This window comes from Oncorhynchus mykiss, chromosome 2, assembly GCF_013265735.2.
Source record: "Oncorhynchus mykiss isolate Arlee chromosome 2, USDA_OmykA_1.1, whole genome shotgun sequence".
Classification (NCBI taxonomy): Eukaryota; Metazoa; Chordata; class Actinopteri; order Salmoniformes; family Salmonidae; genus Oncorhynchus; species Oncorhynchus mykiss.
This window is the reverse complement of record NC_048566.1, coordinates 446,011-473,432: the sequence shown is the minus strand read 5'-3', so window position 1 is coordinate 473,432 and position 27,422 is coordinate 446,011. Positions and strand designations below refer to the sequence as shown.

The window sequence follows — 27,422 nt, the reverse complement described above, 5'->3', positions numbered from 1 at the left end:
GTAGTGTTTTTTTTTAAAAAGGGCTGCCAAATGTTCTCCTCTCTGCCAAGATAGCAGGTAGCAACTGCAAGGCAGTTCATCTATCTTCATATCAAAGAGCAGATAATATAGAAAAACATGCCTTGATAAACAAAGTGGAATCCCTTGGCTGTCTCTGGACCCGCGGTGGTGAACTTGACGGTGATTTTGTTCCCAGAACTTAAAGGTAGAGTCTCTCCTTCAGTGTCGGGAGAAAAGAGAGAGGTTTTTGGTTTTCGTTAAACCCATCACTTTTAAAACTCAACGAACATTATATTTAAATTCCTTTATTTACATTGAGATTTGTTATTGAGATTATTATTTTTTATTCAGGTGTGTCCTGTCAGGTCATGCATGATAAGATTCACTGTAAAGAGAAAATGTGATGTTCTCTACCTGAGTGAGAGCCGGAGATGGACGAGAGGACAGGAGAGTCTGGAGTCGGGCCGTCGTAGATTTCTACAACGTCACTCACCAACGTCTGAAACACCACAAACTGGCCAAACAGCACTAGAGAGAGAGAGAGAGAGACAGAGAGAGACAGAGAGATAGAGAGAGACAGGGAGAGAGAGAGAGAGAGAGAGAGGGGTCGGATAAGAACATCAGCAATCTCATCTTCCACACAAACCATCCCCTGGCATGGCACAGTGCTATATTAGCACACTACCCCTTTGAGGGGGTGTTAACGAAGGGTGGAAACTCTGGATACTTGACAACGAGGACTCTGGGTCAGCTAATATAAATCTCTATAAGTCTGGAACAATAATGGTACAGGGTAACCCCAAACAGTTTCAGCTGGACTTTCACCTAATCAAAGAATTAGCCCAGCAGGAGAAGCTCTCCCTTGAGAAAGATACCCCCACCCTGAGCAGGTCAGACAAGACCTCTTCATTATATAACCCCACAGACGAGCCACCCCGAGCGGGTCAGACCAAACCTCTTCATTACATAACCCCACAGACGAGCCACCCCCAGCGGAAATTCAACCTCCCAGCACAGAGTACTACTCCCTCATTGAAATGAAGGATACATTTACCCAGCTGGAAGTAAGGCAGGTGGAGCTGGAACAGCAGGTGATTACACTCCAGTCAGCACAGACCTAGACAACAGTCCAGCACAACAACACTCTCTTAACCAGACCCGGAGAGCTGGAGGTGGACAGAGACATATCTGCACTCTGGACTGTGGTGAGACAACTACAACAGGAGAAAGAGCAGGAGCAGGAGAAGAGCAGGACACTAGAGGAGAGGATCAGACTGCTGGAGGAGAGGTTGAGGGGGATGGCGTGTGACAGAAAAACAACCTACTAGAGAGGTGGACACCCCAGCAGAAAAGCCAGCAGAACAGCACACCTCAGCTCCCGACAACAGTCTCGACACCAGAGCAGAAATCAAATCATCATAAATCACATGTATTTATAAAGCCCTTCTTACATCAGCTGATATCTCAAAGTGCTGTACAGAAACCCAGCCTAAAACCTCCAAACAGCAAGCAATGCAGCTGTAGAAGCACGGTGGCTAGGAAAAACTCCCTAGAAAGACCAGAACCAGAACAGTCCACACCAGACCCTGACCATAGTGTCGACATCACAGCAGAACAGACAAATGAAGAACCCCAAACCCAGGGGATCTCTCCCCCTCTGAGGCACCCTGATAGCCCTCCTGACAACCCCCCCCCCCCCCACACACCGACTGAGAACAAACACAAGTCAAAGATTGTACTCCTTATGGACTCAAATGGAACATATATACAAGAAGAAAAAACCAACTAGGCTCACCCAGCCACATAATAATACACACAGACACAAACGACCTGAGAGCACAGCAGGAAAGGGTGGCCACAGCACCGAAGGGAGTGATTGAAAAGGCTTCTTCTACTTTCCCCAATGCACAAGTGGTTATCTCCACCCTGCTACCATGAAAAGACTTCCACCCTGCTACCATACAGCGGGTAAATGCAAGTATGTCCCGTGACTGTGCCTCAAAACCAAATGTTTTCCTGGCCCACCACTCCACCCTGGACTTGAACAGCCTCTATGACCAGGTCCACCTATACAAGGCAGGAGTGCCCACCTTTGCCCGGACTCTAAAGGACATCGCTCTCAAATGTAGGCCCAACACTTCACACAGGAGCAACAGATCAATAGACACTCTCCCAGACCTGCGGGACCCCCCCCCCCCCCACCCCACCTGGACCTACATATAGAGGACCCACGCAGAGAGGACCTACATCCAGACCACAACACCCCCACCCACCTCAAGTGTTTATTCAGCCCACTGACACCACTATCAGACCACAGCAAAATCACAGTCTACTTGAAAAGAGCAATACTCAACCATGAGGCATCAAAGCCAAAGGAACTGAGTAACATTAAGAAATGCTATAGATGGAAGGAATGCTGTTTGGAAACCTACCAAAAAAGAATTAGGCAACAACAAATTCAATCCCTTTTAGACAATTTCCTGAGTAAAACGTTCCACTGTAATAGTGAAGGTGTAAACTTGGCAGTAGAAAATCTTAACAGTATATTTGACCTCTCAGCTGCCCTATCAAATCTAAAAATCTCAAACAGAAAACTGAAGAAAATGAACAACAATGACAAATGGTTTGATGAAGAATGCAAAAATCGAAGAAAGAAATTGAGAAACCTGTCCAACCAAAAACATAGAGACCCGGAAAATCTGAGTCTACGCCTTCACTATGGTGAATCACTAAGCCAATACAGAAATACACTACAGAAAAAGAAGGAACAGCATGTCAGAAATCAGCTCAATGTAATTGGAGAATCCATAGACTCAAACCACTTCTGGGAAAATTGGAAAACACTAAACAAACAACAACACGAAGAATTATCTATCCAAAATGGAGATGTATGGGTAAACCACTTCTCCAATCGTTTTGGCTCTATAACAAAGAACAAAGAGCAAAAACTTAAACATGATCAAATACAGAATCATCTATTAAAGACTACCAGAACCCACTGGATTACAGAACACACTGGATTACAGAACACACTGGATTACAGAACACACTGGATTACAGAACCCACTGGATTCCAGAACCCACTGGATTCTCCAATTACCTTGAATGAACTACAGGACAAAATAAAAACCCTCCAACCCAAAAAGGCTGTGGTGTTGATGGTATCCTCAATGAAATGATCAAATGTACAGACAACAAATTTCAATTGGGTATACTAAAACATCATCCTCAGCTCTGGCATCTTCCCCAATATTTGGAAACAAGGACTGATCACCCCAATCCACAAAAGTGGAGATAAATATGACCCCAATAACTACCGTGGGATATGCGTCAACAGCAAACTTGGGAAAATCCTCTGCATTATTATTAACAGCAGACTCGTACATTTCCTCAATGAAAACAATGTACTGAGCAAATGTCAAATTGGCTTTTTACCAAATTACCGTACCACAGACCATGTATTCACCCTGCACACCCTAATTGACAACCAAACAAACCAAAACAAAGGCAAAGTCTTTTCATGCTTTGTTGATTTAAAAAAAGCCTTCGACTCAATTTGGCATGAGGGTCTGCTATACAAACTGAGTGAAAGTGGTGTTGGGGGTAAAACATACGACATTATAAAATCCATGTACACAAACAACAAGTGTGCGGTTAAAATTGGCCAAAAACACACACATTTCTTCACACAGGGTCGTGGAGTTAGACAGGGATGCAGCTTAAGCCCCACCCCCTTCAACATATATATCAACGAATTGGCGAGGGCACTAGAACAGTCTGCAGCACCCGGCCTCACCCTACTAGAATCTGAAGTCAAATGTCTACTGTTTGCTGATGATATGGTGCTTCTGTCACCAATCAAGGAGCGAGAGAGAGAGAGAGAGAGAGAGAGAGAGAGAGAGAGAGAGAGAGAGAGAGAGAGAGAGAGAGAGAGAGATAGAGAGAGAGAGAGAGAGAGAGAGAGACAGACAGACAGACAGACAGACAGACAGACAGACAGACAGACAGACAGACAGACAGACAGACAGACAGACAGACAGACAGACAGACAGACAGACAGACAGAGAGAGAAAGAGAGACAGAGAGAGACAGACAGAGAGATACAGGGAGAGAGAGACAGAGAGAGAGAGAGAGAGAAACCCTATCCCCAAATAGATAGCAGGACTAATCTCACCCTGTCACATGAAAACTAAACACTCCTAGCATCTCAAATAGCACCCTCTCCTATAAAGTGCATTAACACTAAACACTCCTAGCATCTCAAATAGCACCCTCTCCTATAAAGTGCATTAGTTATCAAATCAAAAAATCCAATAATGTTCAATTAGTCACGTGGGCCGAATACAAAACCAACAATGCAGTTCAAAAAACAAGGATAAGAAAAAAGAAATTAAAGTAACAAGAAATTAAAGAACAGCAGTGAAATAACATTAACGAGACTATATACAGAGGGTACCGGTACAGAGTCAATGTGGAGGCTATATACAGGGGGTACCGGTGCAGAGTCAATGTGGAGGCTATGTACAGGGTATTACGGTACAGAGTCAATGTGGAGGCTATATACAGGGTATTACGGTACAGAGTCAATGTGGAGGCTATATACAGGGGGTACCGGTACAGAGTCAATGTGGAGGCTATATACAGGGTGTTACGGTACAGAGTCAATGTGGAGGCTATATACAGGGGATACCGGTACAGAGTCAATGTGGAGGCTATATACAGGGGGTACCGATACAGATGCAACCGGTCAGGATGCTCTCGATGTTACAGCTCTAGAACCTTTTGAGGATCTGAGGACCCATGCCAAATCTTTTCAGTCTCCTGAGGGGAAATAGGTTTTGTCGTGTCCTCTTCCCGACTGTCTTGGTGTGCTTGGACCATGTTAGTTTGTTGGTGATGTGGACACCAAGGAACTTGAAGCTCTCAACCTGCTCCACTACAGCCCCGTCGATGAGAATTGGGACGTGCTCGGTCCTCTTTTTCCTGTAGTCCACAATCATCTCCTTTGTCTTGATCACGTTGAGGGAGAGGTTGTTGTTCTGGCACCACACGGCCAGGTCTCTGACCTCCTCCCTATAGGCTGTCTCATCGTTGTTGGTGATCAGGCCTACCACTGTTGTGTCATCGTCAAACTTAATGATGGTGTTGGAGTTGTGTTTGACCATGCAGTCATGAGTGAACAGGGAGTACAGGAGGGGACTGAGCACGCACCCCTGAGGGGCCCCCGTGTTGAGGATCAGCGTGGCGGATGTGTTGTTTACCTACCCTTACGACCTAGGGGCGGCCCGTCAGGAAGGCCAGGATCCAGTTGCAGAGGGAGGTGTTTAGTCCCAGGGTCCTTACCTTATTGATGAGCTTTAAAGGCACTGTGGTGTTGAACGCTGAGCTGTAGTCAATGAATAGTATTCTCACTTGGGTGTTCCTTTTGTCAAGGTAGGAAAGGGCAGTGTGGAGTGCAATAGAGATTGTATCATCTGTGGATCTGTTGGGATGGTATGCAAATTGGAGTCGGTCTAGGTTTTCTGGGATGATGGTGTTGATGTGAGCCATGGCTAGCCTTTCAAAGCACTTCATGGCTATCGACATGAGTGCTACGGGGCGGTAGTCATTTAGGCAGGTTACTTTAGTGTTCTTGGGCATAGGCACTATGGTGGTCTGCTTAAAACATGTTGGTATTACAGACTCGGACAGGGAGAGTTTGAAAATGTCAGTGAAGACACTTGACAGTTGGTCAGAACATGCCCAGAGCACACGTCCTGGTAATCCATCTGGCCCTGCTGCCTTATATAGTGGACTACATAGGGAATAGTAGCCTTTTAAAGTGCACTACAGTGCACTACATAGGGAATAGGGAGCCTTTTATAGTGGACTACAAAGGGAATAGGGAGCCTTTTATAGTGCACTACATAGGGAATAGGGAGCCTTTTATAGTGCACTACATAGGGAATAGGGAGCCTTTTATAGTGGACTACATAGGGAATAGGGAGCCTTTTATAGTACACTAGGGAATAGGGAGCCTTTTATAGTGCACTACATAGGGAATAGGGAGCCTTTTATAGTACACTACATAGGAAATAGGGAGCCTTTTATAGTACACTAGGGAATAGGGAGCCTTTTATAGTGGACTACATAGGGAATAGGGAGCCTTTTATAGTGCACTACATAGGGAATAGGGAGCCTTTTATAGTGCACTACATAGGAAATAGGGAGCCTTTTACAGTGCACTACATAGGGAATAGGGAGCCTTTTATAGTACACTAGGGAATAGGGAGCCTTTTATAGTCCACTACATAGGGAATAGGGAGCCTTTTATAGTGCACTACATAGGAAATAGGGAGCCTTTTATAGTCCACTACATAGGAAATAGGGAGCCTTTTATAGTGCACTACATAGGGAATAGGGAGCCTTTTATAGTGCACTACATAGGGAATAGGGAGCCTTTTATAGTCCACTACATAGGGAATAGGGAGCCTTTTATAGTACACAAGGGAATAGGGAGCCTTTTATAGTCCACTACATAGGGAATAGGGAGCCTTTCATAGTGCACTACATAGGAAATAGGGAGCCTTTTATAGTCCACTACATAGGGAATAGGGAGCCTTTTATAGTGGACTACATAGGGAATAGGGAGCCTTTTATAGTGCACTACATAGGGAATAGGGAGCCTTTTATAGTACACTAGGGAACAGGGAGCCTTTTATAGTGCACTACATAGGAAATAGGGAGCCTTTTATAGTCCACTACATAGGGAATAGGGAGCCTTTTATAGTCCACTACATAGGAAATAGGGAGCCTTTTATAGTCCACTACATAGGGAATAGGGAGCCTTTTATAGTCCACTACATAGGGAATAGGGAGCCTTTTATAGTCCACTACATAGGGAATAGGGAGCCTTTTATAGTGCACTACATAGGGAATAGGGAGCCTTTTACAGTGCACTACATAGGGAATAGGGAGCCATGTCAGACTAAGGACAAAAGCTCAGACTTCTACATGTACGTCCTGTATAGAAAAAACAGCCTTGGATCCACAGTACACACACACACACAGAGACACAGACACAGACACAGACACACACACACACACACACACACACACACACACACACACACACACACACACACACACACACACACACACACACACACACACACACACACACACACAGACAGACAGACAGACAGACAGACAGACAGACAGACAGACAGACAGACAGACAGACAGACAGACAGACAGACAGACAGACACACACACACACACACGGTGACAGTCGCTGTGCAGACAGATATAGGCTAGGTCACGTACCCAGACAGGGCAACTAGAACTGGGCCACGACGGTCAAAGAAAGGGGTGCCGTGCCACTCCTCTCTGCCCGAGGTAGCCACTAACGTACCTGAAACATGTTTGAGCCCGCGAGCGTTAGATGAGCCTGAAGGTGTAGCACAGCCAGACAGACAGTCAGTAATGTGTTAGAGAGAAGCTCCAACCCTGCCAAGATAAAGGGCAGAAAGGAACGGCAACATGTGTTTGTCCATCTGTCTATGAATTATTCAAGAGAGCCTGTCATCTTCCTTTTAGGCCTGGATAGAGTTCTGCCTCCAGGTGAGAACGAACACACACACACACACACAGACACAGACACGCACAGACACACACACACACACACACACACACACACACACACACACACAGACACACACACACACACACACAGACACAGACACAGACACAGACAGACACACAGACACAGACACACACACAGACAGACACAGACACACACACACAGACACAGACACAGACAGACACACAGACACAGACACACACACAGACAGACACAGACAGACACACAGACACACACACATACACACACACAGACACACACACAGACAGACAGACAGACAGACCCCTCAGCAGCTGCCAGCTGTAGCAGAACTGTATTTTTTTAGAGTAAATGACAATATACGAGTCCCAAATCACACCCTTTTATAGTGAACTAGGTAATAGGGTGTATTTTATAGTCCAGTAGGGAATAGGGAGACTTTTATAGTGCACTGAGGGATAGGGTGCATTTTATAGTGCACTAGGGAATAGGGTGCATTTTATAGTGCACTAGGGAATAGGGTGCATTTTATAGTGCACTAGGGAATAGGGTGCATTTTATAGTGCACTAGGGAATAGGGTGCATTTTATAGTGCACTAGGGAATAGAGTGCATTTTGGGGTTCTGTATTTTGGAGCAGAGAGAAGCAGATGAAATACCAACTGCGAAGAGAAATGACAACCCAGACACACTAACAAAACACTCTCAATGCTGTTAACCTACTGCTCTAATGAACTGTACGGTTTAATTACTGTACAGGCTGATCTCATACTGTATTATAATGTATGGGTTAACTACTGTACAGGCTGATCTCATACTGTATTATAATGTATGGGTTAACTACTGTACAGGCTGATCTCATACTGTATTATAATGTATGGGTTAACTACTGTACAGGCTGATCTCATACTGTTTCATAATGTATGGTTTAACTACTGTACAGGCTGATCTACTGTATAATAATGTATGGTTTAATTACTGTACTGTACAGGCTGATCTCATACTGTATTATAATGTATGGGTTAACTACTGTACAGGCTGATCTCATACTGTATTATAATGTATGGGTTAACTACTGTACAGGCTGATCTCATACTGTTTCATAATGTATGGTTTAACTACTGTACAGGCTGATCTACTGTATAATAATGTATGGTTTAATTACTGTACTGTACAGGCTGATCCCATACTGTATTATAATGTATGGGTTAACTACTGTACAGGCTGATCTCATACTGTATTATAATGTATGGGTTAACTACTGTACAGGCTGATCAACTATATTATAATGTATGGTTTAACTACTGTACTGTACAGGCTGATCTCATACTGTATTATAATGTATGGGTTAACTACTGTACAGGCTGATCTCATACTGTATTATAATGTATGGGTTAACTGCTGTACTGTACAGGCTGATCTCATACTGTATTATAACGTATACTACTGTACAGGCTGATCTCATACTGTATTATAATGTATGGGTTAACTACTGTACAGGCTGATCTCATACTGTATTATAATGTATGGGTTAACTACTGTACTGTCCAGGCTGATCTCATACTGTTTCATAATGTATGGGTTAACTAATGTACAGGCTGATCTACTATATTATAATGTATGGTTTAATTACTGTACTGTACAGGCTGATCTCATACTGTATTATAATGTATGGGTTAACTACTGTACAGGCGGATCTCATACTGTATTATCATGTATGGGTTAACTACTGTACTGCACAGGCTGATCTCATACTGTAATATAATGTATGGGTTAACTACTGTACAGGCTGATCTCATACTGTATTATAATGTATGGGTTAACTACTGTACTGTACAGGCTGATCTCATACTGTATTATAATGTATGGGTTAACTACTGTACAGGCTGATCTCCTACTGTATAATCATGCATGGTTTAATTACTGTACAGGCTGATCTCATACTGTTTCCTAATGTATGGTTTAACTACTGTACAGGCTGATATACTGTATAATAATGTATGGTTTAATTACTGTACTGTACAGGCTGATCCCATACTGTATAATAATGTATGGGTTAACTACTGTACAGGCTGATCTCATACTGTATTATAATGTATGGGTTAACTGCTGTACTGTACAGGCTGATCTCATACTGTATTATAACGTATACTACTGTACAGGCTGATCTCATACTGTATTATAATGTATGGGTTAACTACTGTACAGGCTGATCTCATACTGTATTATAATGTATGGGTTAACTGCTGTACTGTACAGGCTGATCTCATACTGTATTATAACGTATACTACTGTACATGCTGATCTCATACTTTATTATAATATATGGGTTAACTACTGTACAGGCTGATCTCATACTGTATTATAATGTATGGGTTAACTACTGTATTGTACAGGCTGATCTCATACTGTATTATAATGTATGGGTTAACTACTGTACTGTACAGGCTGATCTCACACTGTTTCATAATGTATGGGTTAACTACTGTACAGTACAGGCTGATCTCCTACTGTTTCATAATGTATGGTTTAACTACTGTACTGTACAGGCTGATCTCATACTGTATTATAAAGTATGGGTTAACTACTGTACAGTACAGGCTGATCTCATACTGTATTATAATGTATGGGTTAACTACTGTACTGTATAGCCTGATCTCCTACTGTATTATAATGTATGGGTTAAGTACTGTACTGTACAGGCTGATCTACTACTGTATTATAATGTATGGGTCATCTACTGTATAGGCTGATCTCCTACTGTATTATAATGTATGGTTTAACTACTGTACTGTACAGGCTGATCTCCTACTGTATTATAATGTATGGGTCAACTACTCTACAGGCTGATCTCCTACTGTATTATAATGTATGGGTTACCTACTGTACAGGTTGATCTCATACTGTATTATAATGTATGGGTTAACTAACTACTGTACAGGCTAATCTCCTACTGTATTATAATGTATGGTTTAACTACTGTACTGTACAGGCTGATATCATACTGTTTCATAATGTATGGTTTAACTACTGTACAGGCTGATCTCATACTGTATAATAATGTATGGTTTAACTACTGTACAGGCTGATCTCCTAATGTTTCATAAGTACATGCTGAGTAAAGATATACAGACATCCTGTGTCCTCAGAGGAACTCACTACTGTAACATAAACACACAATACTGCTGATAAACAGGCAGGATACAGAATCCCCACTGTTCAAGACAATATGGTTTAACATCTGTAGGCCCTGTGTAGTCTCAATAAAGATATACTGATACTGTTCACTGTGTGGTCTCAATAAAGATATACTGATACTGTTCACTGTGTAGTCTCAATAAAGATATACTGATACTGTTCACTGTGTGGTCTCAATAAAGATATACTGATACTGTTCACTGTGTAGTCTCAATAAAGATATACTGATACTGTTCACTGTGTAGTCTCAATAAAGATATACTGATACTGTTCACTGTGTGGTCTCAATAAAGATATACTGATACTGTTCACTGCGTAGTCTCAATAAAGATATACTGATACTGTTCACTGTGTAGTCTCAATAAAGATACACTGATACTGTTCACTGTGTGGTCTCAATAAAGATATACTGATACTGTTCACTGTGTAGATATACTGATACTGTTCACTGTGTAGATATACTGATACTGTTCACTGTGTAGATATACTGATACTGTTCACTGTGCAGATATACTGATACTGTTCACTGTGTAGATATACTGATTATGTTCACTGTGTAGATATACTGATACTGTGTAGATATACTGTTCACTGTGTAGATATACTGATACTGTTCACTGTGTAAATATACTGACACTGTTCACTGTGTAGATATACTGATACTGTTCACTGTGTAGACTCAATAAAGATATACTGATACTGTTCACTGTGTGGTCTCAATAAAGATATACTGATACTGTTCACTGTGTAAATATACTGACACTGTTCACTGTGTAGATATACTGATTCTGTTCACTGTGTAGATATACTGATACTGTTCAATGTGTAAATATACTGACACTGTTCACTGTGTAGATATACTGACACTGTGTAGATATACTGATACTGTTCACTGTGTGGTCTCAATAATATACTGTTCGCTGTGTAGATATACTGTTCACTGTGTAGATATACTGATACTGTTCACTGTATAGATATACTGATTATGTTCACTGTGTAGATATACTGATACTGTTCACTGTGTAGATATACTGATACTGTTCACTGTGTAGATATACTGACACTGTTCACTGTGTAGATATACTGATACTGTTCACTGTGTAGGTATACTGATACTGTTCACTGTGTAGACTCAATAAAGATATACTGACACTGTTCACTGTGTAGATATACTGACACTGTTCACTGTGTAGATATACTGATACTGTTCACTGTGTAGATATACTGACACTGTTCACTGTGTAGATATACTGATACTGTTCACTGTGCAGATATACTGACACTGTGTAGATATACTGATTCTGTTCACTGTGCAGATATACTGACACTGTGTAGATATACTGATACTGTTCACTGTGCAGATATACTGACACTGTGTAGATATACTGATACTGTTCACTGTGCAGATATACTGACACTGTGTAGATATACTGATACTGTTCACTGTGCAGATATACTGACACTGTGTAGATATACTGATACTGTTCACAGTGCAGATATACTGACACTGTGTAGATATAATGATACTGTTCACTGTGTAGATATACTGTTCACTGTGTAGATATACTGTTCACTGTGTTGATATACTGTTCACTGTGTAGATATAATGATACTGTGTAGATATACTGATACTGTTCACTGTGTAGATATACTGACACTGTGTAGATATACTGATACTGTTCACTGTGTAGATATACTGACACTGTGTAGATATACTGATACTGTTCACTGTGTAGATATAATGATACTGCTCACTGTGTAGATATACTGTTCACTGTGTAGATATACTGTTCACTGTGTAGATATACTGATACTGTGTAGATATACTGATACTGTTCACTGTGTAGATATACTGACACTGTGTAGATATACTGTTCACTGTGTAGATATACTGACACTGTGTAGATATACTGTTCACTGTGTAGATATACTGTTCACTGTGTAGATATACTGATACTGTGTAGATATACTGATACTGTTCACTGTGTAGATATACTAACACTGTGTAGATATACTGATACTGTGTAGATATACTGATACTGACACTGTGTAGATATACTGTTCACTGTGTAGATATACTGTTCACTGTGTAGATATACTGATACTGTGTAGATATACTGATACTGACACTGTGTAGATATACTGTTCACTGTGTAGATATACTGTTCACTGTGTAGATATACTGTTCACTGTGTAGATATACTGTTCACTGTGTAGATATACTGTTCACTGTGTAGATATACTGTTCACTGTGTAGATATACTGTTCACTGTGTAGATATACTGTTCACTGTGTAGATATAATGATACTGTTCACTGTGTAGATATACTGATACAATTTCCATTAAATTAAATGTTAGTTTTAAGGGCTTTATTGTTATGTGAATCGTAACATTACCAAAGCAACTGGAATAGATAATAAACAGAAGTGAAATAACCAATAAAAAATGAACAGTAAACATTACACTCACTGAAGTTCCAAAAGAATAAAAGGTATTTTAAATGTTATTTTATGTCTATATATATATATATATATATATATATGTTGTAACGATGTTGTAATGATGTGCAAGTAGTTAGTATACAAAAAAGGAAAATAAATAAACCTAAATATGGGTTGTATTTACAATGGTGTTTGTTCTTCACTGGTTGCCCTTTTCTCGTTGCTGTGATGGAACACTGTGGTATTTCACCCAGTAGATATGGGAGTTTATCAAAACAGGGTTTGTTTTTCGAATTATTGGTGGGTCTGTGTAATCTGAGGGAAATATGTGTCTCTAATATGGTCTGACATTTGGAAGGTGGTTAGGAAGTGCAGCTCAGTTTCCACCTCATTTTGTGGGCAGTGGGCACTTAGCCTGTCTTCTCTTGAGAGCCATGTCTGCCTACGGCGGCCTTTCTCAATAGCCAGGCTATGCTCACTGAGTCTGTACATAGTCAAAGCTTTCCTTAAGTTTGGGTCAGTCACAGTGGTCAGGTATTCTGCCTCTGTGTACTCTCTGTGTAGGGCAAAATAGCATTCTAGTTTGCTCTGTTTTTTTGTTAATTCTTTCCAATGTGTCAAGTAATTATCTTTTTGTTTTCTCATTCATTGGTTGGGTCTATTTGTGTTGCTGTCCTGGGGCTCTGTAGGGTCTGTTTGTGTTTGTGAACAGAGCCCCAGGACCAGCTTGCTTAGGGGACTCTTCTCCAAGTTCATCTCTCTGTAGGTGATGGCTTTGTTATGGAAGGTTTGGGAATCGCCTCCTTTTAGGTGGTTGTAGAATTTAACGTCTCTTTTCTGGATTTTGATAATTAGCGCCTAGTTAGGCCTAATTCTGCTCTGCATGCATTATTTGGTGTTTTACGTTCTGCACAGAGGATATTTTCTCAGAATTCTGCGTGCAGAGTCTCAATTTGGTGTTTGTCCCATTTTGTGTATTCTTCGTTGGTGAGCGGACCCCAGACCTCACAACCATAAAGGGCCTCTCTCTCCCCCCTCTCTCCCTCCCTCCCTCCCTCCCCCTCTCTCTCTTTCTCTCACCCTCTCCCTCTCTCCCCCTCTCCCTTTCTCGCTCTCTCCCTCTCTCCCTCCCTCCCCTTCTCCCCCTCTCCCCCTCCCCCTCTCTCTTTCCTCCTCTCCCTCTCTCCCTCCACCTCCCCCTCTATCTCTCTCCCTCCCCCCCTCTCCCTCTCTCCCACCCTCCTCCTCCCCCTCACCCCCTCCCCCTCTCTCTCCCTCCCTCCCCCCTCTCTCTCTCTCCCCCTCTCCCAGCCCCTCTCCCTCTCCCTCTCTCCCCCTCCCCCTCTCGCTCTCCCTCTCTCCCTCTCTCTCCCTCTCCTCCTCTCACCCTCCCCCTCTCTCTCTCCCTCCCGCCCTCCCTCTCCCTCTCCCTCTCTCCCACCCTTCCCCTCCCCCTCGCCCTCTCTCTTTCCTCCTCTCCCACTCTCTCTCCCTCCCCCTCCCCCTCACCCCCTCTCCCTCTCTCTCTCCCTCTCTCCCTCCCTCTCCCTCTCCCTATTCATGCATTACTTCAATCTGCTTCTCCAATGTAATTACATCCAGCCATTACAGTCAATAAATCATCAAAATATAAACCAACTAATGCTGAGGAATGAAGAACCATTTGTCCTGCGGTGATGTATATACTGTACCTACTCCACGATTGGTTATATATGATGTGTCATGCATTTGTTTAGCATAAAATCTGTCTAAACAAGCTACTGTACTCTCCCCTGTCTAATACACGACACACACACCTCTCCCCTGTCTAATCAATCTCTCTCTCTCTCTCTTTCTCTCTCTCTCTCCCTCTCTCTCCCCCCCTCTCTCTCCCCCCCCTCTCTCACTCCCCCCCTTCTCTCTCTCTTTCTCTCTCTCTCCCCCCCCCCTCTCCCCCCCTCTCACCCCCCCTCTCTCACTCCCCCCCTTCTCTCTCTCTCTCTCTCTCTCTAGCTCTCTCTCTCTCCCCCCCTCTCTCTCCCCCCCTCTCTCTCTCTCTCTCACACATTGCCATTATGTTACTATATTAATTTGTTCCATATTCATTTCGACTGTGAAAGTCTAGACGTAATTATTCAGGGATCTTAATCACCAGTGATTTTAATCTAATTTCCTCTTTTGAAACAGATTCATTTTGAGAATGTAATGTGATGTATCTTGGATTGGCAATGGGGTTTACTCGTGGTTCATCTGGCGTAGTAGATAGATAGTCATCTAACAAGGGTCACTCAGGGGTCAGCTCAATTAAATCACATGCTTCAGGGTAATCAAATGAGTCCAGCGGGATACGCTAGCAAAAGATACACGAGATGCATTCCAAATCTTCTGTCTACAGTGTTCTGTAGGACATAGGGGCCCTGGTCAGAAGAACTAGTGTTGTGTTAGACAGGGGAGAGTAGGGGCCTGGTCAGAAGAAATAGTGTTATGTCAGACAGGGGAGAGTAGTGTTGTGTTAGACAGGGGAGAGTAGTGTTGTGTTAGACAGGGGAGAGTAGTGTTGTGTTAGACAGGGGAGAGTAGTGTTGTGTTAGACAGGGGAGAGTAGTGTTGTGTTAGACAGGGGAGAGTAGTGTTGTGTTAGACAGGGGAGAGTAGTGTTGTGTCAGACAGGGGAGAGTAGTGTTGTGTTAGACAGGGGAGAGTAGTGTTGTGTTAGACAGGGGAGAGTAGTGTTGTGTTAGACAGGGGAGAGTAGTGTTGTGTTAGACAGGGGAGAGTAGTGTTGTGTTAGACAGGGGAGAGTAGTGTTATGTTAGACAGGGGAGAGTAGTGTTGTGTTAGACAGGGGAGAGTAGTGTTGTGTTAGACAGGGGAGAGTAGTGTTGTGTCAGACAGGGGAGAGTAGTGTTGTGTTAGACAGGGGAGAGTAGTGTTGTGTCAGACAGGGGAGAGTAGTGTTGTGTTAGACAGGGGAGAGTAGTGTTGTGTTAGACAGGGGAGAGTAGTGTTGTGTTAGACAGGGGAGAGTAGTGTTGTGTTAGACAGGGGAGAGTAGTGTTGTGTTAGACAGGGGAGAGTAGTGTTGTGTTAGACAGGGGAGAGTAGTGTTGTGTTAGACAGGGGAGAGTTGTGTTGTGTTAGACAGGGGAGAGTAGTGTTGTGTTAGACAGGGGAGAGTAGTGTTGTGTTAGACAGGGGAGAGTAGTGTTGTGTTAGACAGGGGAGAGTAGTGTTGTGTTAGACAGGGGAGAGTAGTGTTGTGTTAGACAGGGGAGAGTAGTGTTGTGTTGTGTTAGACAGGGGAGAGTAGTGTTGTGTTAGACAGGGGAGAGTAGTGTTGTGTTAGACAGGGGAGAGTAGTGTTGTGTCAGACAGGGGAGAGTAATGTTGTGTTAGACAGGGGAGAGTAGTGTTGTGTCAGACAGGGGAGAGTAGTGTTGTGTCAGACAGGGGAGAGTAGTGTTGTGTCAGACAGGGGAGAGTAGTGTTGTGTTAGACAGGGGAGAGTAGTGTTGTGTTAGACAGGGGAGAGTAGTGTTGTGTTAGACAGGGGAGAGTAGTGTTGTGTTAGACAGGGGAGAGTAGTGTTGTGTCAGACAGGGGAGAGTAGTGTTGTGTTAGACAGGGGAGAGTAGTGTTGTGTTAGACAGGGGAGAGTAGTGTTGTGTTAGACAGGGGAGAGTAGTGTTGTGTTAGACAGGGGAGAGTAGTGTTGTGTTAGACAGGGGAGAGTAGTGTTGTGTTGTGTTAGACAGGGGAGAGTAGTGTTGTGTCAGACAGGGGAGAGTAGTGTTGTGTTGTGTTAGACAGGGGAGAGTAGTGTTGTGTTGTGTTAGACAGGGGAGAGTAGTGTTGTGTTAGACAGGGGAGAGTAGTGTTGTGTTAGACAGGGGAGAGTAGTGTTGTGTCAGACAGGGGAGAGTAGTGTTGTGTTAGACAGGGGAGAGTAGTGTTGTGTTAGACAGGGGAGAGTAGTGTTGTGTTAGACAGGGGAGAGTAGTGTTGTGTCAGACAGGGGAGAGTAGTGTTGTGTCAGACAGGGGAGTGTAGTGTTGTGTTAGACAGGGGAGAGTAGTGTTGTGTTAGACAGGGGAGAGTAGTGTTGTGTTAGACAGGGGAGAGTAGTGTTGTGTTGTGTTAGACAGGGGAGAGTAGTGTTGTGTCAGACAGGGGAGAGTAGTGTTGTGTTGTGTTAGACAGGGGAGAGTAGTGTTGTGTCAGACAGGGGAGAGTAGTGTTGTGTCAGACAGGGGAGAGTAGTGTTGTGTTATGTTAGACAGGGGAGAGTAGTGTTGTGTTATGTTAGACAGGGGAGAGTAGTGTTGTGTTATGTTAGACAGGGGAGAGTAGTGTTGTGTTATGTTAGACAGGGGAGAGTAGTGTTGTGTTATGTTAGACAGGGGAGAGTAGTGTTGTGTTATGTTAGACAGGGGAGAGTAGTGTTGTGTTGTGTTAGACAGGGGAGAGTAGTGTTGTGTTATGTTAGACAGGGGAGAGTAGTGTTGTGTTATGTTAGACAGGGGAGAGTAGTGTTGTGTTGTGTTAGACAGGGGAGAGTAGTGTTGTGTTATGTTAGACAGGGGAGAGTAGTGTTGTGTTATGTTAGACAGGGGAGAGTAGTGTTGTGTTGTGTCAGACAGGGGAGAGTAGTGTTGTGTCAGACAGGGGAGAGTAGTGTTGTGTTAGACAGGGGAGAGTAGTGTTGTGTTAGACAGGGGAGAGTAGTGTTGTGTCAGACAGGGGAGAGTAGTGTTGTGTCAGACAGGGGAGAGTAGTGTTGTGTTAGACAGGGGAGAGTAGTGTTGTGTTAGACAGGGGAGAGTAGTGTTGTGTTAGACAGGGGAGAGTAGTGTTGTGTTAGACAGGGGAGAGTAGGGTTGTGTTAGACAGGGGAGAGTAGTGTTGTGTTAGACAGGGGAGAGTAGTGTTGTGTTAGACAGGGGAGTGTAGTGTTGTGTTAGACAGGGGAGAGTAGTGTTGTGTTAGACAGGGGAGAGTTGTGTTGTGTTAGACAGGGGAGAGTAGTGTTGTGTTAGACAGGGGAGAGTAGTGTTGTGTTAGACAGGGGAGAGTAGTGTTGTGTTAGACAGGGGAGAGTAGTGTTGTGTTAGACAGGGGAGAGTAGTGTTGTGTCAGACAGGGGAGAGTAGTGTTGTGTTAGACAGGGGAGAGTAGTGTTGTGTTAGACAGGGGAGAGTAGTGTTGTGTTAGACAGGGGAGAGTAGTGTTGTGTTAGACAGGGGAGAGTAGTGTTGTGTTAGACAGGGGAGAGTAGTGTTGTGTTAGACAGGGGAGAGTAGTGTTGTGTTAGACAGGGGAGAGTAGTGTTGTGTTATGTTAGACAGGGGAGAGTAGTGTTGTGTTAGACAGGGGAGAGTAGTGTTGTGTTAGACAGGGGAGAGTAGTGTTGTGTCAGACAGGGGAGAGTAGTGTTGTGTTAGACAGGGGAGAGTAGTGTTGTGTTAGACAGGGGAGAGTAGTGTTGTGTTAGACAGGGGAGAGTAGTGTTGTGTCAGACAGGGGAGAGTAGTGTTGTGTTAGACAGGGGAGAGTAGTGTTGTGTTAGACAGGGGAGAGTAGTGTTGTGTTAGACAGGGGAGAGTAGTGTTGTGTTAGACAGGGGAGAGTAGTGTTGTGTTAGACAGGGGAGAGTAGTGTTGTGTTAGACAGGGGAGAGTAGTGTTGTGTTAGACAGGGGAGAGTAGTGTTGTGTTAGACAGGGGAGAGTAGTGTTGTGTTAGACATGGGAGAGTAGTGTTGTGTTATGTTAGACAGGGGAGAGTAGTGTTGTGTTAGACAGGGGAGAGTAGTGTTGTGTTAGACAGGGGAGAGTAGTGTTGTGTTAGACAGGGGAGAGTAGTGTTGTGTTAGACAGGGGAGAGTAGTGTTGTGTTAGACATGGGAGAGTAGTGTTGTGTTAGACAGGGGAGAGTAGTGTTGTGTTATGTTAGACAGGGGAGAGTAGTGTTGTGTTATGTTAGACAGGGGAGAGTAGTGTTATGTTAGACAGGGGAGAGTAGTGTTGTGTTAGACAGGGGAGAGTAGTGTTGTGTTAGACAGGGGAGAGTAGTGTTGTGTTAGACAGGGGAGAGTAGTGTTGTGTTAGACAGGGGAGAGTAGTGTTGTGTTAGACATGGGAGAGTAGTGTTGTGTCAGACAGGGGAGAGTAGTGTGTGTTGTGTTAGACAGGGGAGAGTAGTGTTGTGTTAGACAGGGGAGAGGAGTGTTGTGTTAGACAGGGGAGAGTAGTGTTGTGTTAGACAGGGGAGAGTAGTGTTGTGTTAGACAGGGGAGAGTAGTGTTGTGTTAGACAGGGGAGAGTAGTGTTGTGTTAGACAGGGGAGAGTAGTGTTGTGTTAGACAGGGGAGAGTAGTGTTGTGTTAGACAGGGGAGAGTAGTGTTGTGTTAGACAGGGGAGAGTAGTGTTGTGTTAGACAGGGGAGAGTAGTGTTGTGTTAGACAGGGGAGAGTAGTGTTGTGTTAGACAGGGGAGAGTAGTGTTGTGTTAGACAGGGGAGAGTAGTGTTGTGTTGTGTCAGACAGGGGAGAGTAGTGTTGTGTCAGACAGGGGAGAGTAGTGTTGTGTCAGACAGGGGAGAGTAGTGTTGTGTCAGACAGGGGAGAGTAGTGTTGTGTTAGACAGGGGAGAGTAGTGTTGTGTTAGACAGGGGAGAGTAGTGTTGTGTTGTGTTAGACAGGGGAGAGTAGTGTTGTGTTGTGTTAGACAGGGGAGAGTAGTGTTGTGTTAGACAGGGGAGAGTAGTGTTGTGTTATGTTAGACAGGGGAGAGTAGTGTTGAGTTAGACAGGGGAGAGTAGTGTTGTGTTAGACAGGGGAGAGTAGTGTTGTGTTAGACAGGGGAGAGTAGTGTTGTGTTAGACAGGGGAGAGTAGTGTTGTGTTAGACAGGGGAGAGTAGTGTTGTGTTAGACAGGGGAGTGTAGTGTTGTGTTAGACAGGGGAGAGTAGTGTTATGTTAGACAGGGGAGAGTAGTGTTGTGTCAGACAGGGGAGAGTAGTGTGTGTTGTGTTAGACAGGGGAGAGTAGTGTGTGTTGTGTTAGACAGGGGAGAGTAGTGTTGTGTTAGACAGGGGAGAGTAGTGTTGTGTCAGACAGGGGAGAGTAGTGTTGTGTTAGACAGGGGAGAGTAGTGTTGTGTTAGACAGGGGAGAGTAGTGTTGTGTTAGACAGGGGAGAGTAGTGTTGTGTTAGACAGGGGAGAGTAGTGTTGTGTCAGACAGGGGAGAGTAGTGTTGTGTTAGACAGGGGAGAGTAGTGTTGTGTTAGACAGGGGAGAGTAGTGTTGTGTTAGACAGAGGAGAGTAGTGTTGTGTCAGACAGGGGAGAGTAGTGTTGTGTTCGACAGGGGAGAGTAGTGTTGTGTCAGACAGGGGAGAGTAGTGTTGTGTTAGACAGGGGAGAGTAGTGTTGTGTTCGACAGGGGAGAGTAGTGTTGTGTCAGACAGGGGAGAGTAGTGTTGTGTTAGACAGGGGAGAGTAGTGTTGTGTTAGACAGGGGAGAGTAGTGTTGTGTTAGACAGGGGAGAGTAGTGTTGTGTTAGACAGGGGAGAGTAGTGTTGTGTTGGACAGGGGAGAGTAGTGTTGTGTCAGACAGGGGAGAGTAGTGTTGTGTTAGACAGGGGAGAGTAGTGTTGTGTTAGACAGGGGAGAGTAGTGTTGTGTTAGACAGGGGAGAGTAGTGTTGTGTCAGACAGGGGAGAGTAGTGTTGTGTTAGACAGGGGAGAGTAGTGTTGTGTTAGACAGGGGAGAGTAGTGTTGTGTTAGACAGGGGAGAGTAGTGTTGTGTTAGACAGGGGAGAGTAGTGTTGTGTTGGACAGGGGAGAGTAGTGTTGTGTTAGACAGGGGAGAGTAGTGTTGTGTTAGACAGGGGAGAGTAGTGTTGTGTTAGACAGGGGAGAGTAGTGTTGTGTCAGACAGGGGAGAGTAGTGTTGTGTCAGACAGGGGAGAGTAGTGTTGTGTTATGTTAGACAGGGGAGAGTAGTGTTGTGTTAGACAGGGGAGAGTAGTGTTGTGTCAGACAGGGGAGAGTAGTGTTGTGTTAGACAGGGGAGAGTAGTGTTGTGTTAGACAGGGGAGAGTAGTGTTGTGTTAGACAGGGGAGAGTAGTGTTGTGTCAGACAGGGGAGAGTAGTGTTGTGTTATGTTAGACAGGGGAGAGTAGTGTTGTGTTATGTTAGACAGGGGAGAGTAGTGTTGTGTTAGACAGGGGAGAGTAGTGTTGTGTTAGACAGGGGAGAGTAGTGTTGTGTTAGACAGGGGAGAGTAGTGTTGTGTTAGACAGGGGAGAGTAGTGTTGTGTCAGACAGGGGAGAGTAGTGTTGTGTTAGACAGGGGAGAGTAGTGTTGTGTCAGACAGGGGAGAGTAGTGTTGTGTTAGACAGGGGAGAGTAGTGTTGTGTTAGACAGGGGAGAGTAGTGTTATGTTAGACAGGGGAGAGTAGTGTTGTGTTAGACAGGGGAGAGTAGTGTTGTGTTGTGTTAGACAGGGGAGAGTAGTGTTGTGTTAGACAGGGGAGAGTAGTGTTATGTTAGACAGGGGAGAGTAGTGTTGTGTTAGACAGGGGAGAGTAGTGTTGTGTTATGTTAGACAGGGGAGAGTAGTGTTGTGTTAGACAGGGGAGAGTAGTGTTGTGTTAGACAGGGGAGAGTAGTGTTATGTTAGACAGGGGAGAGTAGTGTTGTGTTAGACAGGGGAGAGTAGTGTTGTGTTATGTTAGACAGGGGAGAGTAGTGTTGTGTTAGACAGGGGAGAGTAGTGTTGTGTCAGACAGGGGAGAGTAGTGTTGTGTCAGACAGGGGAGAGTAGTGTTGTGTCAGACAGGGGAGAGTAGTGTTATGTTAGACAGGGGAGAGTAGTGTTGTGTTAGACAGGGGAGAGTAGTGTTGTGTTGTGTTAGACAGGGGAGAGTAGTGTTGTGTCAGACAGGGGAGAGTAGTGTTGTGTCAGACAGGGGAGAGTAGTGTTGTGTTATGTTAGACAGGGGAGAGTAGTGTTGTGTCAGACAGGGGAGAGTAGTGTTGTGTTAGACAGGGGAGAGTAGTGTTGTGTTAGACAGGGGAGAGTAGTGTTGTGTTAGACAGGGGAGAGTAGTGTTGTGTCAGACAGGGGAGAGTAGTGTTGTGTCAGACAGGGGAGAGTAGTGTTGTGTTAGACAGGGGAGAGTAGTGTTGTGTTAGACAGGGAAGAGTAGTGTTGTGTTAGACAGGGGAGAGTAGTGTTGTGTTAGACAGGGGAGAGTAGTGTTGTGTTAGACAGGGGAGAGTAGTGTTGTGTTAGACAGGGGAGAGTAGTGTTGTGTTAGACAGGGGAGAGTAGTGTTGTGTTAGACAGAGGAGAGTAGTGTTGTGTTAGACAGGGGAGAGTAGTGTTGTGTTAGACAGGGGAGAGTAGTGTTGTGTCAGACAGGGGAGAGTAGTGTTGTGTTAGACAGGGGAGAGTAGTGTTGTGTTAGACAGGGGAGAGTAGTGTTGTGTTAGACAGGGGAGAGTAGTGTTGTGTTAGACAGGGGAGAGTAGTGTTGTGTTAGACAGGGGAGAGTAGTGTTGTGTTAGACAGGGGAGAGTAGTGTTGTGTCAGACAGGGGAGAGTAGTGTTGTGTTAGACAGGGGAGAGTAGTGTTGTGTTAGACAGGGGAGAGTAGTGTTGTGTTAGACAGGGGAGAGTAGTGTTGTGTCAGACAGGGGAGAGTAGTGTTGTGTTAGACAGGGGAGAGTAGTGTTGTGTTAGACAGGGGAGAGTAGTGTTGTGTTAGACAGGGGAGAGTAGTGTTGTGTTAGACAGGGGAGAGTAGTGTTGTGTTAGACAGGGGAGAGTAGTGTTGTGTTAGACAGGGGAGAGTAGTGTTGTGTCAGACAGGGGAGAGTAGTGTTGTGTTAGACAGGGGAGAGTAGTGTTGTGTTAGACAGGGGAGAGTAGTGTTGTGTTAGACAGGGGAGAGTAGTGTTGTGTTAGACAGGGGAGAGTAGTGTTGTGTTAGACAGGGGAGAGTAGTGTTGTGTCAGACAGGGGAGAGTAGTGTTGTGTTAGACAGGGGAGAGTAGTGTTGTGTTAGACAGGGGAGAGTAGTGTTGTGTTAGACAGGGGAGAGTAGTGTTGTGTTAGACAGGGGAGAGTAGTGTTGTGTTAGACAGGGGAGAGTAGTGTTGTGTTAGACAGGGGAGAGTAGTGTTGTGTTAGACAGGGGAGAGTAGTGTTGTGTTAGACAGGGGAGAGTAGTGTTGTGTCAGACAGGGGAGAGTAGTGTTGTGTTAGACAGGGGAGAGTAGTGTTGTGTTAGACAGGGGAGAGTAGTGTTGTGTTAGACAGGGGAGAGTAGTGTTGTGTTAGACAGGGGAGAGTAGTGTTGTGTTAGACAGGGGAGAGTAGTGTTGTGTTAGACAGGGGAGAGTAGTGTTGTGTTAGACAGGGGAGAGTAGTGTTGTGTTAGACAGGGGAGAGTAGTGTTGTGTTAGACAGGGGAGAGTAGTGTGTGTTGTGTTAGACAGGGGAGAGTAGTGTTGTGTTAGACAGGGGAGAGTAGTGTTGTGTCAGACAGGGGAGAGTAGTGTGTGTTGTGTTAGACAGGGGAGAGTAGTGTTGTGTTAGACAGGGGAGAGTAGTGTTGTGTCAGACAGGGGAGAGTAGTGTTGTGTTAGACAGGGGAGAGTAGTGTTGTGTTAGACAGGGGAGAGTAGTGTTGTGTCAGACAGGGGAGAGTAGTGTTGTGTTAGACAGGGGAGAGTAGTGTTGTGTTAGACAGGGGAGAGTAGTGTTGTGTTAGACAGGGGAGAGTAGTGTTGTGTCAGACAGGGGAGAGTAGTGTTGTGTTAGACAGGGGAGAGTAGGGGCCCTGGTCAGAAGAACTAGTGTTGTGTCAGACAGGGGAGAGTAGGGCCCTGGTCAGAAGAAATAGTGTTGTGTTAGACAGGGGAGAGTAGTGTTATGTTAGACAGGGGAGAGTAGTGTTGTGTTAGACAGGGGAGAGTAGTGTTGTGTTAGACAGGGGAGAGTAGTGTTGTGTTAGACAGGGGAGAGTAGTGTTGTGTTAGACAGGGGAGAGTAGTGTTGTGTTAGACAGGGGAGAGTAGTGTTGTGTTAGACAGGGGAGAGTAGTGTTGTGTTAGACAGGGGAGAGTAGTGTTGTGTTAGACAGGGGAGAGTAGTGTTGTGTTAGACAGGGGAGAGTAGTGTTGTGTCAGACAGGGGAGAGTAGTGTTGTGTCAGACAGGGGAGAGTAGTGTTATGTCAGACAGGGGAGAGTAGTGTTGTGTTAGACAGGGGAGAGTAGTGTTGTGTTAGACAGGGGAGAGTAGTGTTGTGTTAGACAGGGGAGAGTAGTGTTGTGTTAGACAGGGGAGAGTAGTGTTGTGTTAGACAGGGGAGAGTAGTGTTGTGTCAGACAGGGGAGAGTAGTGTTGTGTTAGACAGGGGAGAGTAGTGTTGTGTTAGACAGGGGAGAGTAGTGTTGTGTTAGACAGGGGAGAGTAGTGTTGTGTTAGACAGGGGAGAGTAGTGTTGTGTTCGACAGGGGAGAGTAGTGTTGTGTTAGACAGGGGAGAGTAGTGTTGTGTTAGACAGGGGAGAGTAGTGTTGTGTTAGACAGGGGAGAGTAGTGTTGTGTCAGACAGGGGAGAGTAGTGTTATGTTAGACAGGGGAGAGTAGTGTTGTGTTAGACAGGGGAGAGTAGTGTTGTGTTAGACAGGGGAGAGTAGTGTTGTGTTAGACAGGGGAGAGTAGTGTTGTGTTAGACAGGGGAGAGTAGGTTTGTGTTAGACAGGGGAGAGTAGTGTTGTGTTATGTTAGACAGGGGAGAGTAGGGTTGTGTTAGACAGGGGAGAGTAGGGTTGTGTTAGACAGGGGAGAGTAATGGTGTGTTAGACAGGGGAGAGTAGTGTTGTGTTAGACAGGGGAGAGTAGTGTTGTGTTAGACAGGGGAGCGTAGTGTTGTGTTAGACAGGAGAGAGTAGTGTTGTGTTATGTTAGACAGGGGAGAGTAGGGTTGTGTTAGACAGGGGAGACAGAGCTGGTGTAACTGAGTCAGGTTTGTAGGCCTCCTTGCTTGCACACGCTTTGTCAGTTCTGCCCACACGTTTTCCATAGGATTGAGGTCAGGGCTTTGTAATGGCCACTCCAATACCTTGACTTTGTTGTCCTTAAAGCCATTTTGCCACAACTTTGGAAGTATGCTTGGGGTCATTGTCCATTTGGAAGACCCATTTGCGACCAAGCTTTAACTTCCTGACTGATGTCTTGAGATGTTGCTTCAATATATCCACATAATCTTCCTCCCTCATGATGCCATCCAGTGAAGTGCACCAGACCCTCCTGCAGCAAAATGCTTCACAGTTGGGATTCTTCAACTTGCAAGCCTCCCCTCTTTTCCCTCCAAACATAATGATGGTAATTATGGCCAAACAGTTCTATTTTTGTTTCATCAGACCAGAGGACATTTCTCCAAAAAGTAAGATCTTTGTCCCCATGTGCAGTTGTAAACCATAGTCTGGCTTTTTTATGGCGGTTTTGGAGCAGTGGCTTCTTCCTTGCTGAGCGGCCTTTCAGGTTATGTCTATATAGGACTCATTTTACTGTGGATATAAATACTTTTGTACCTGTTTCCTAAAGCATCTTCACAAGGTCCTTTGTTGTTGTTCTGGGATTGATTCACACTTTTCGCACCAAAGTACGTTCATCTCTAGGAGACAGAACGCATCTCCTTCCTGAGCAGAATGATGGCTGCGTGGTCACATGCTGTTTATACAATGCCATCTATAAGTAGGATACAACATAATGCCATCTATCTATCAGTAGGATACAACACAATGCCATCTATCTATCAGTAGGATACAACACAATGCCATCTATCTATCAGTAGGATACAACACAATGCCATCTATCAGTAGAATACAACACAATGCCATATATCAGTAGGATACAACACAATGCCATCTATCAGTAGGATACAACACAATGCCATCTATCTATCAGTAGGATACAACACAATGCCATCTATCTATCAGTAGGATACAACACAATGCCATCTATCTATCAGTAGGATACAACACAATGCCATATATCAGTAGGATACAACACAATGCCATATATCAGTAGGATACAACACAATGCCATCTATCAGTAGGATACAACACAATGCCATCTATCTATCAGTAGGATACAACACAATGCCATCTATCTATCAGTAGGATACAACACAATGCCATCTATCTATCAGTAGGATACAACACAATGGCATCTATCTATCAGTAGGATACAACACAATGCCATATATCAGTAGGATACAACACAATGCCATATATCAGTAGGATACAACACAATGCCATCTATCTAACAGTAGGATACAACACAATGCCATCTATCAGTAGGATACAACACAATGCCATCTATCTATCAGTAGGATACAGCACAATGCCATCTATCAGTAGGATACAACACAATGCCATCTATCTATCAGTAGGATACAACACAATGCCATCTATCTATCAGTAGGATACAACACAATGCCATATATCAGTAGGATACAACACAATGCCATATATCAGTAGGATACAACACAATGCCATCTATCTAACAGTAGGATACAACACAATGCCATCTATCTATCAGTAGGATACAACACAATGCCATATATCAGTAGGATACAACACAATGCCATCTATCAGTAGGATACAACACAATGTCATCTATCAGTAGGATACAACACAATGTCATCTATATATCAGTAGGATACAACACAATGCCATCTATCTAACAGTAGGATACAACACAATGCCATCTATCAGTAGGATACAGCACAATGCCATCTATCTATCAGTAGGATACAACACAATGCCATCTATCAGTAGGATACAACACAATGCCATCTATCAGTAGGATACAACACAATGCCATCTATCTATCAGTAGGATACAACACAATGCCATCTATCAGTAGGATACAACACAATGCCATCTATCAGTAGGATACAACACAATGCCATCTATCTATCAGTAGGATACAGCACAATGCCATCTATCAGTAGGATACAACACAATGCCATCTATCTATCAGTAGGATACAACACAATGCCATCTATCATTAGGATACAGCACAATGCCATCTATCAGTAGAATACAACACAATGCCATCTATCTATCAGTAGGATACAACACAATGCCATCTATCAGTAGAATACAACACAATG

General features: G+C 44.2%; 1 protein-coding gene across 1 annotated transcript in view; it reads right to left on the bottom strand.

The window, feature by feature from the left end:
* LOC110512917 (CUB and sushi domain-containing protein 3) overlaps positions 1–27,422 on the bottom strand; it is a 523,013-nt gene that overhangs the window by 198,762 nt on the left and 296,829 nt on the right. Inside the window, exons 33-34 of the mRNA XM_036934833.1 lie at positions 415–528; positions 122–217 (exon numbers count right to left, since the gene is read on the bottom strand). Coding sequence (XP_036790728.1) covers positions 122–217; positions 415–528 — 210 coding nt within the window. The remainder of the gene's footprint in view (positions 1–121; positions 218–414; positions 529–27,422) is intronic.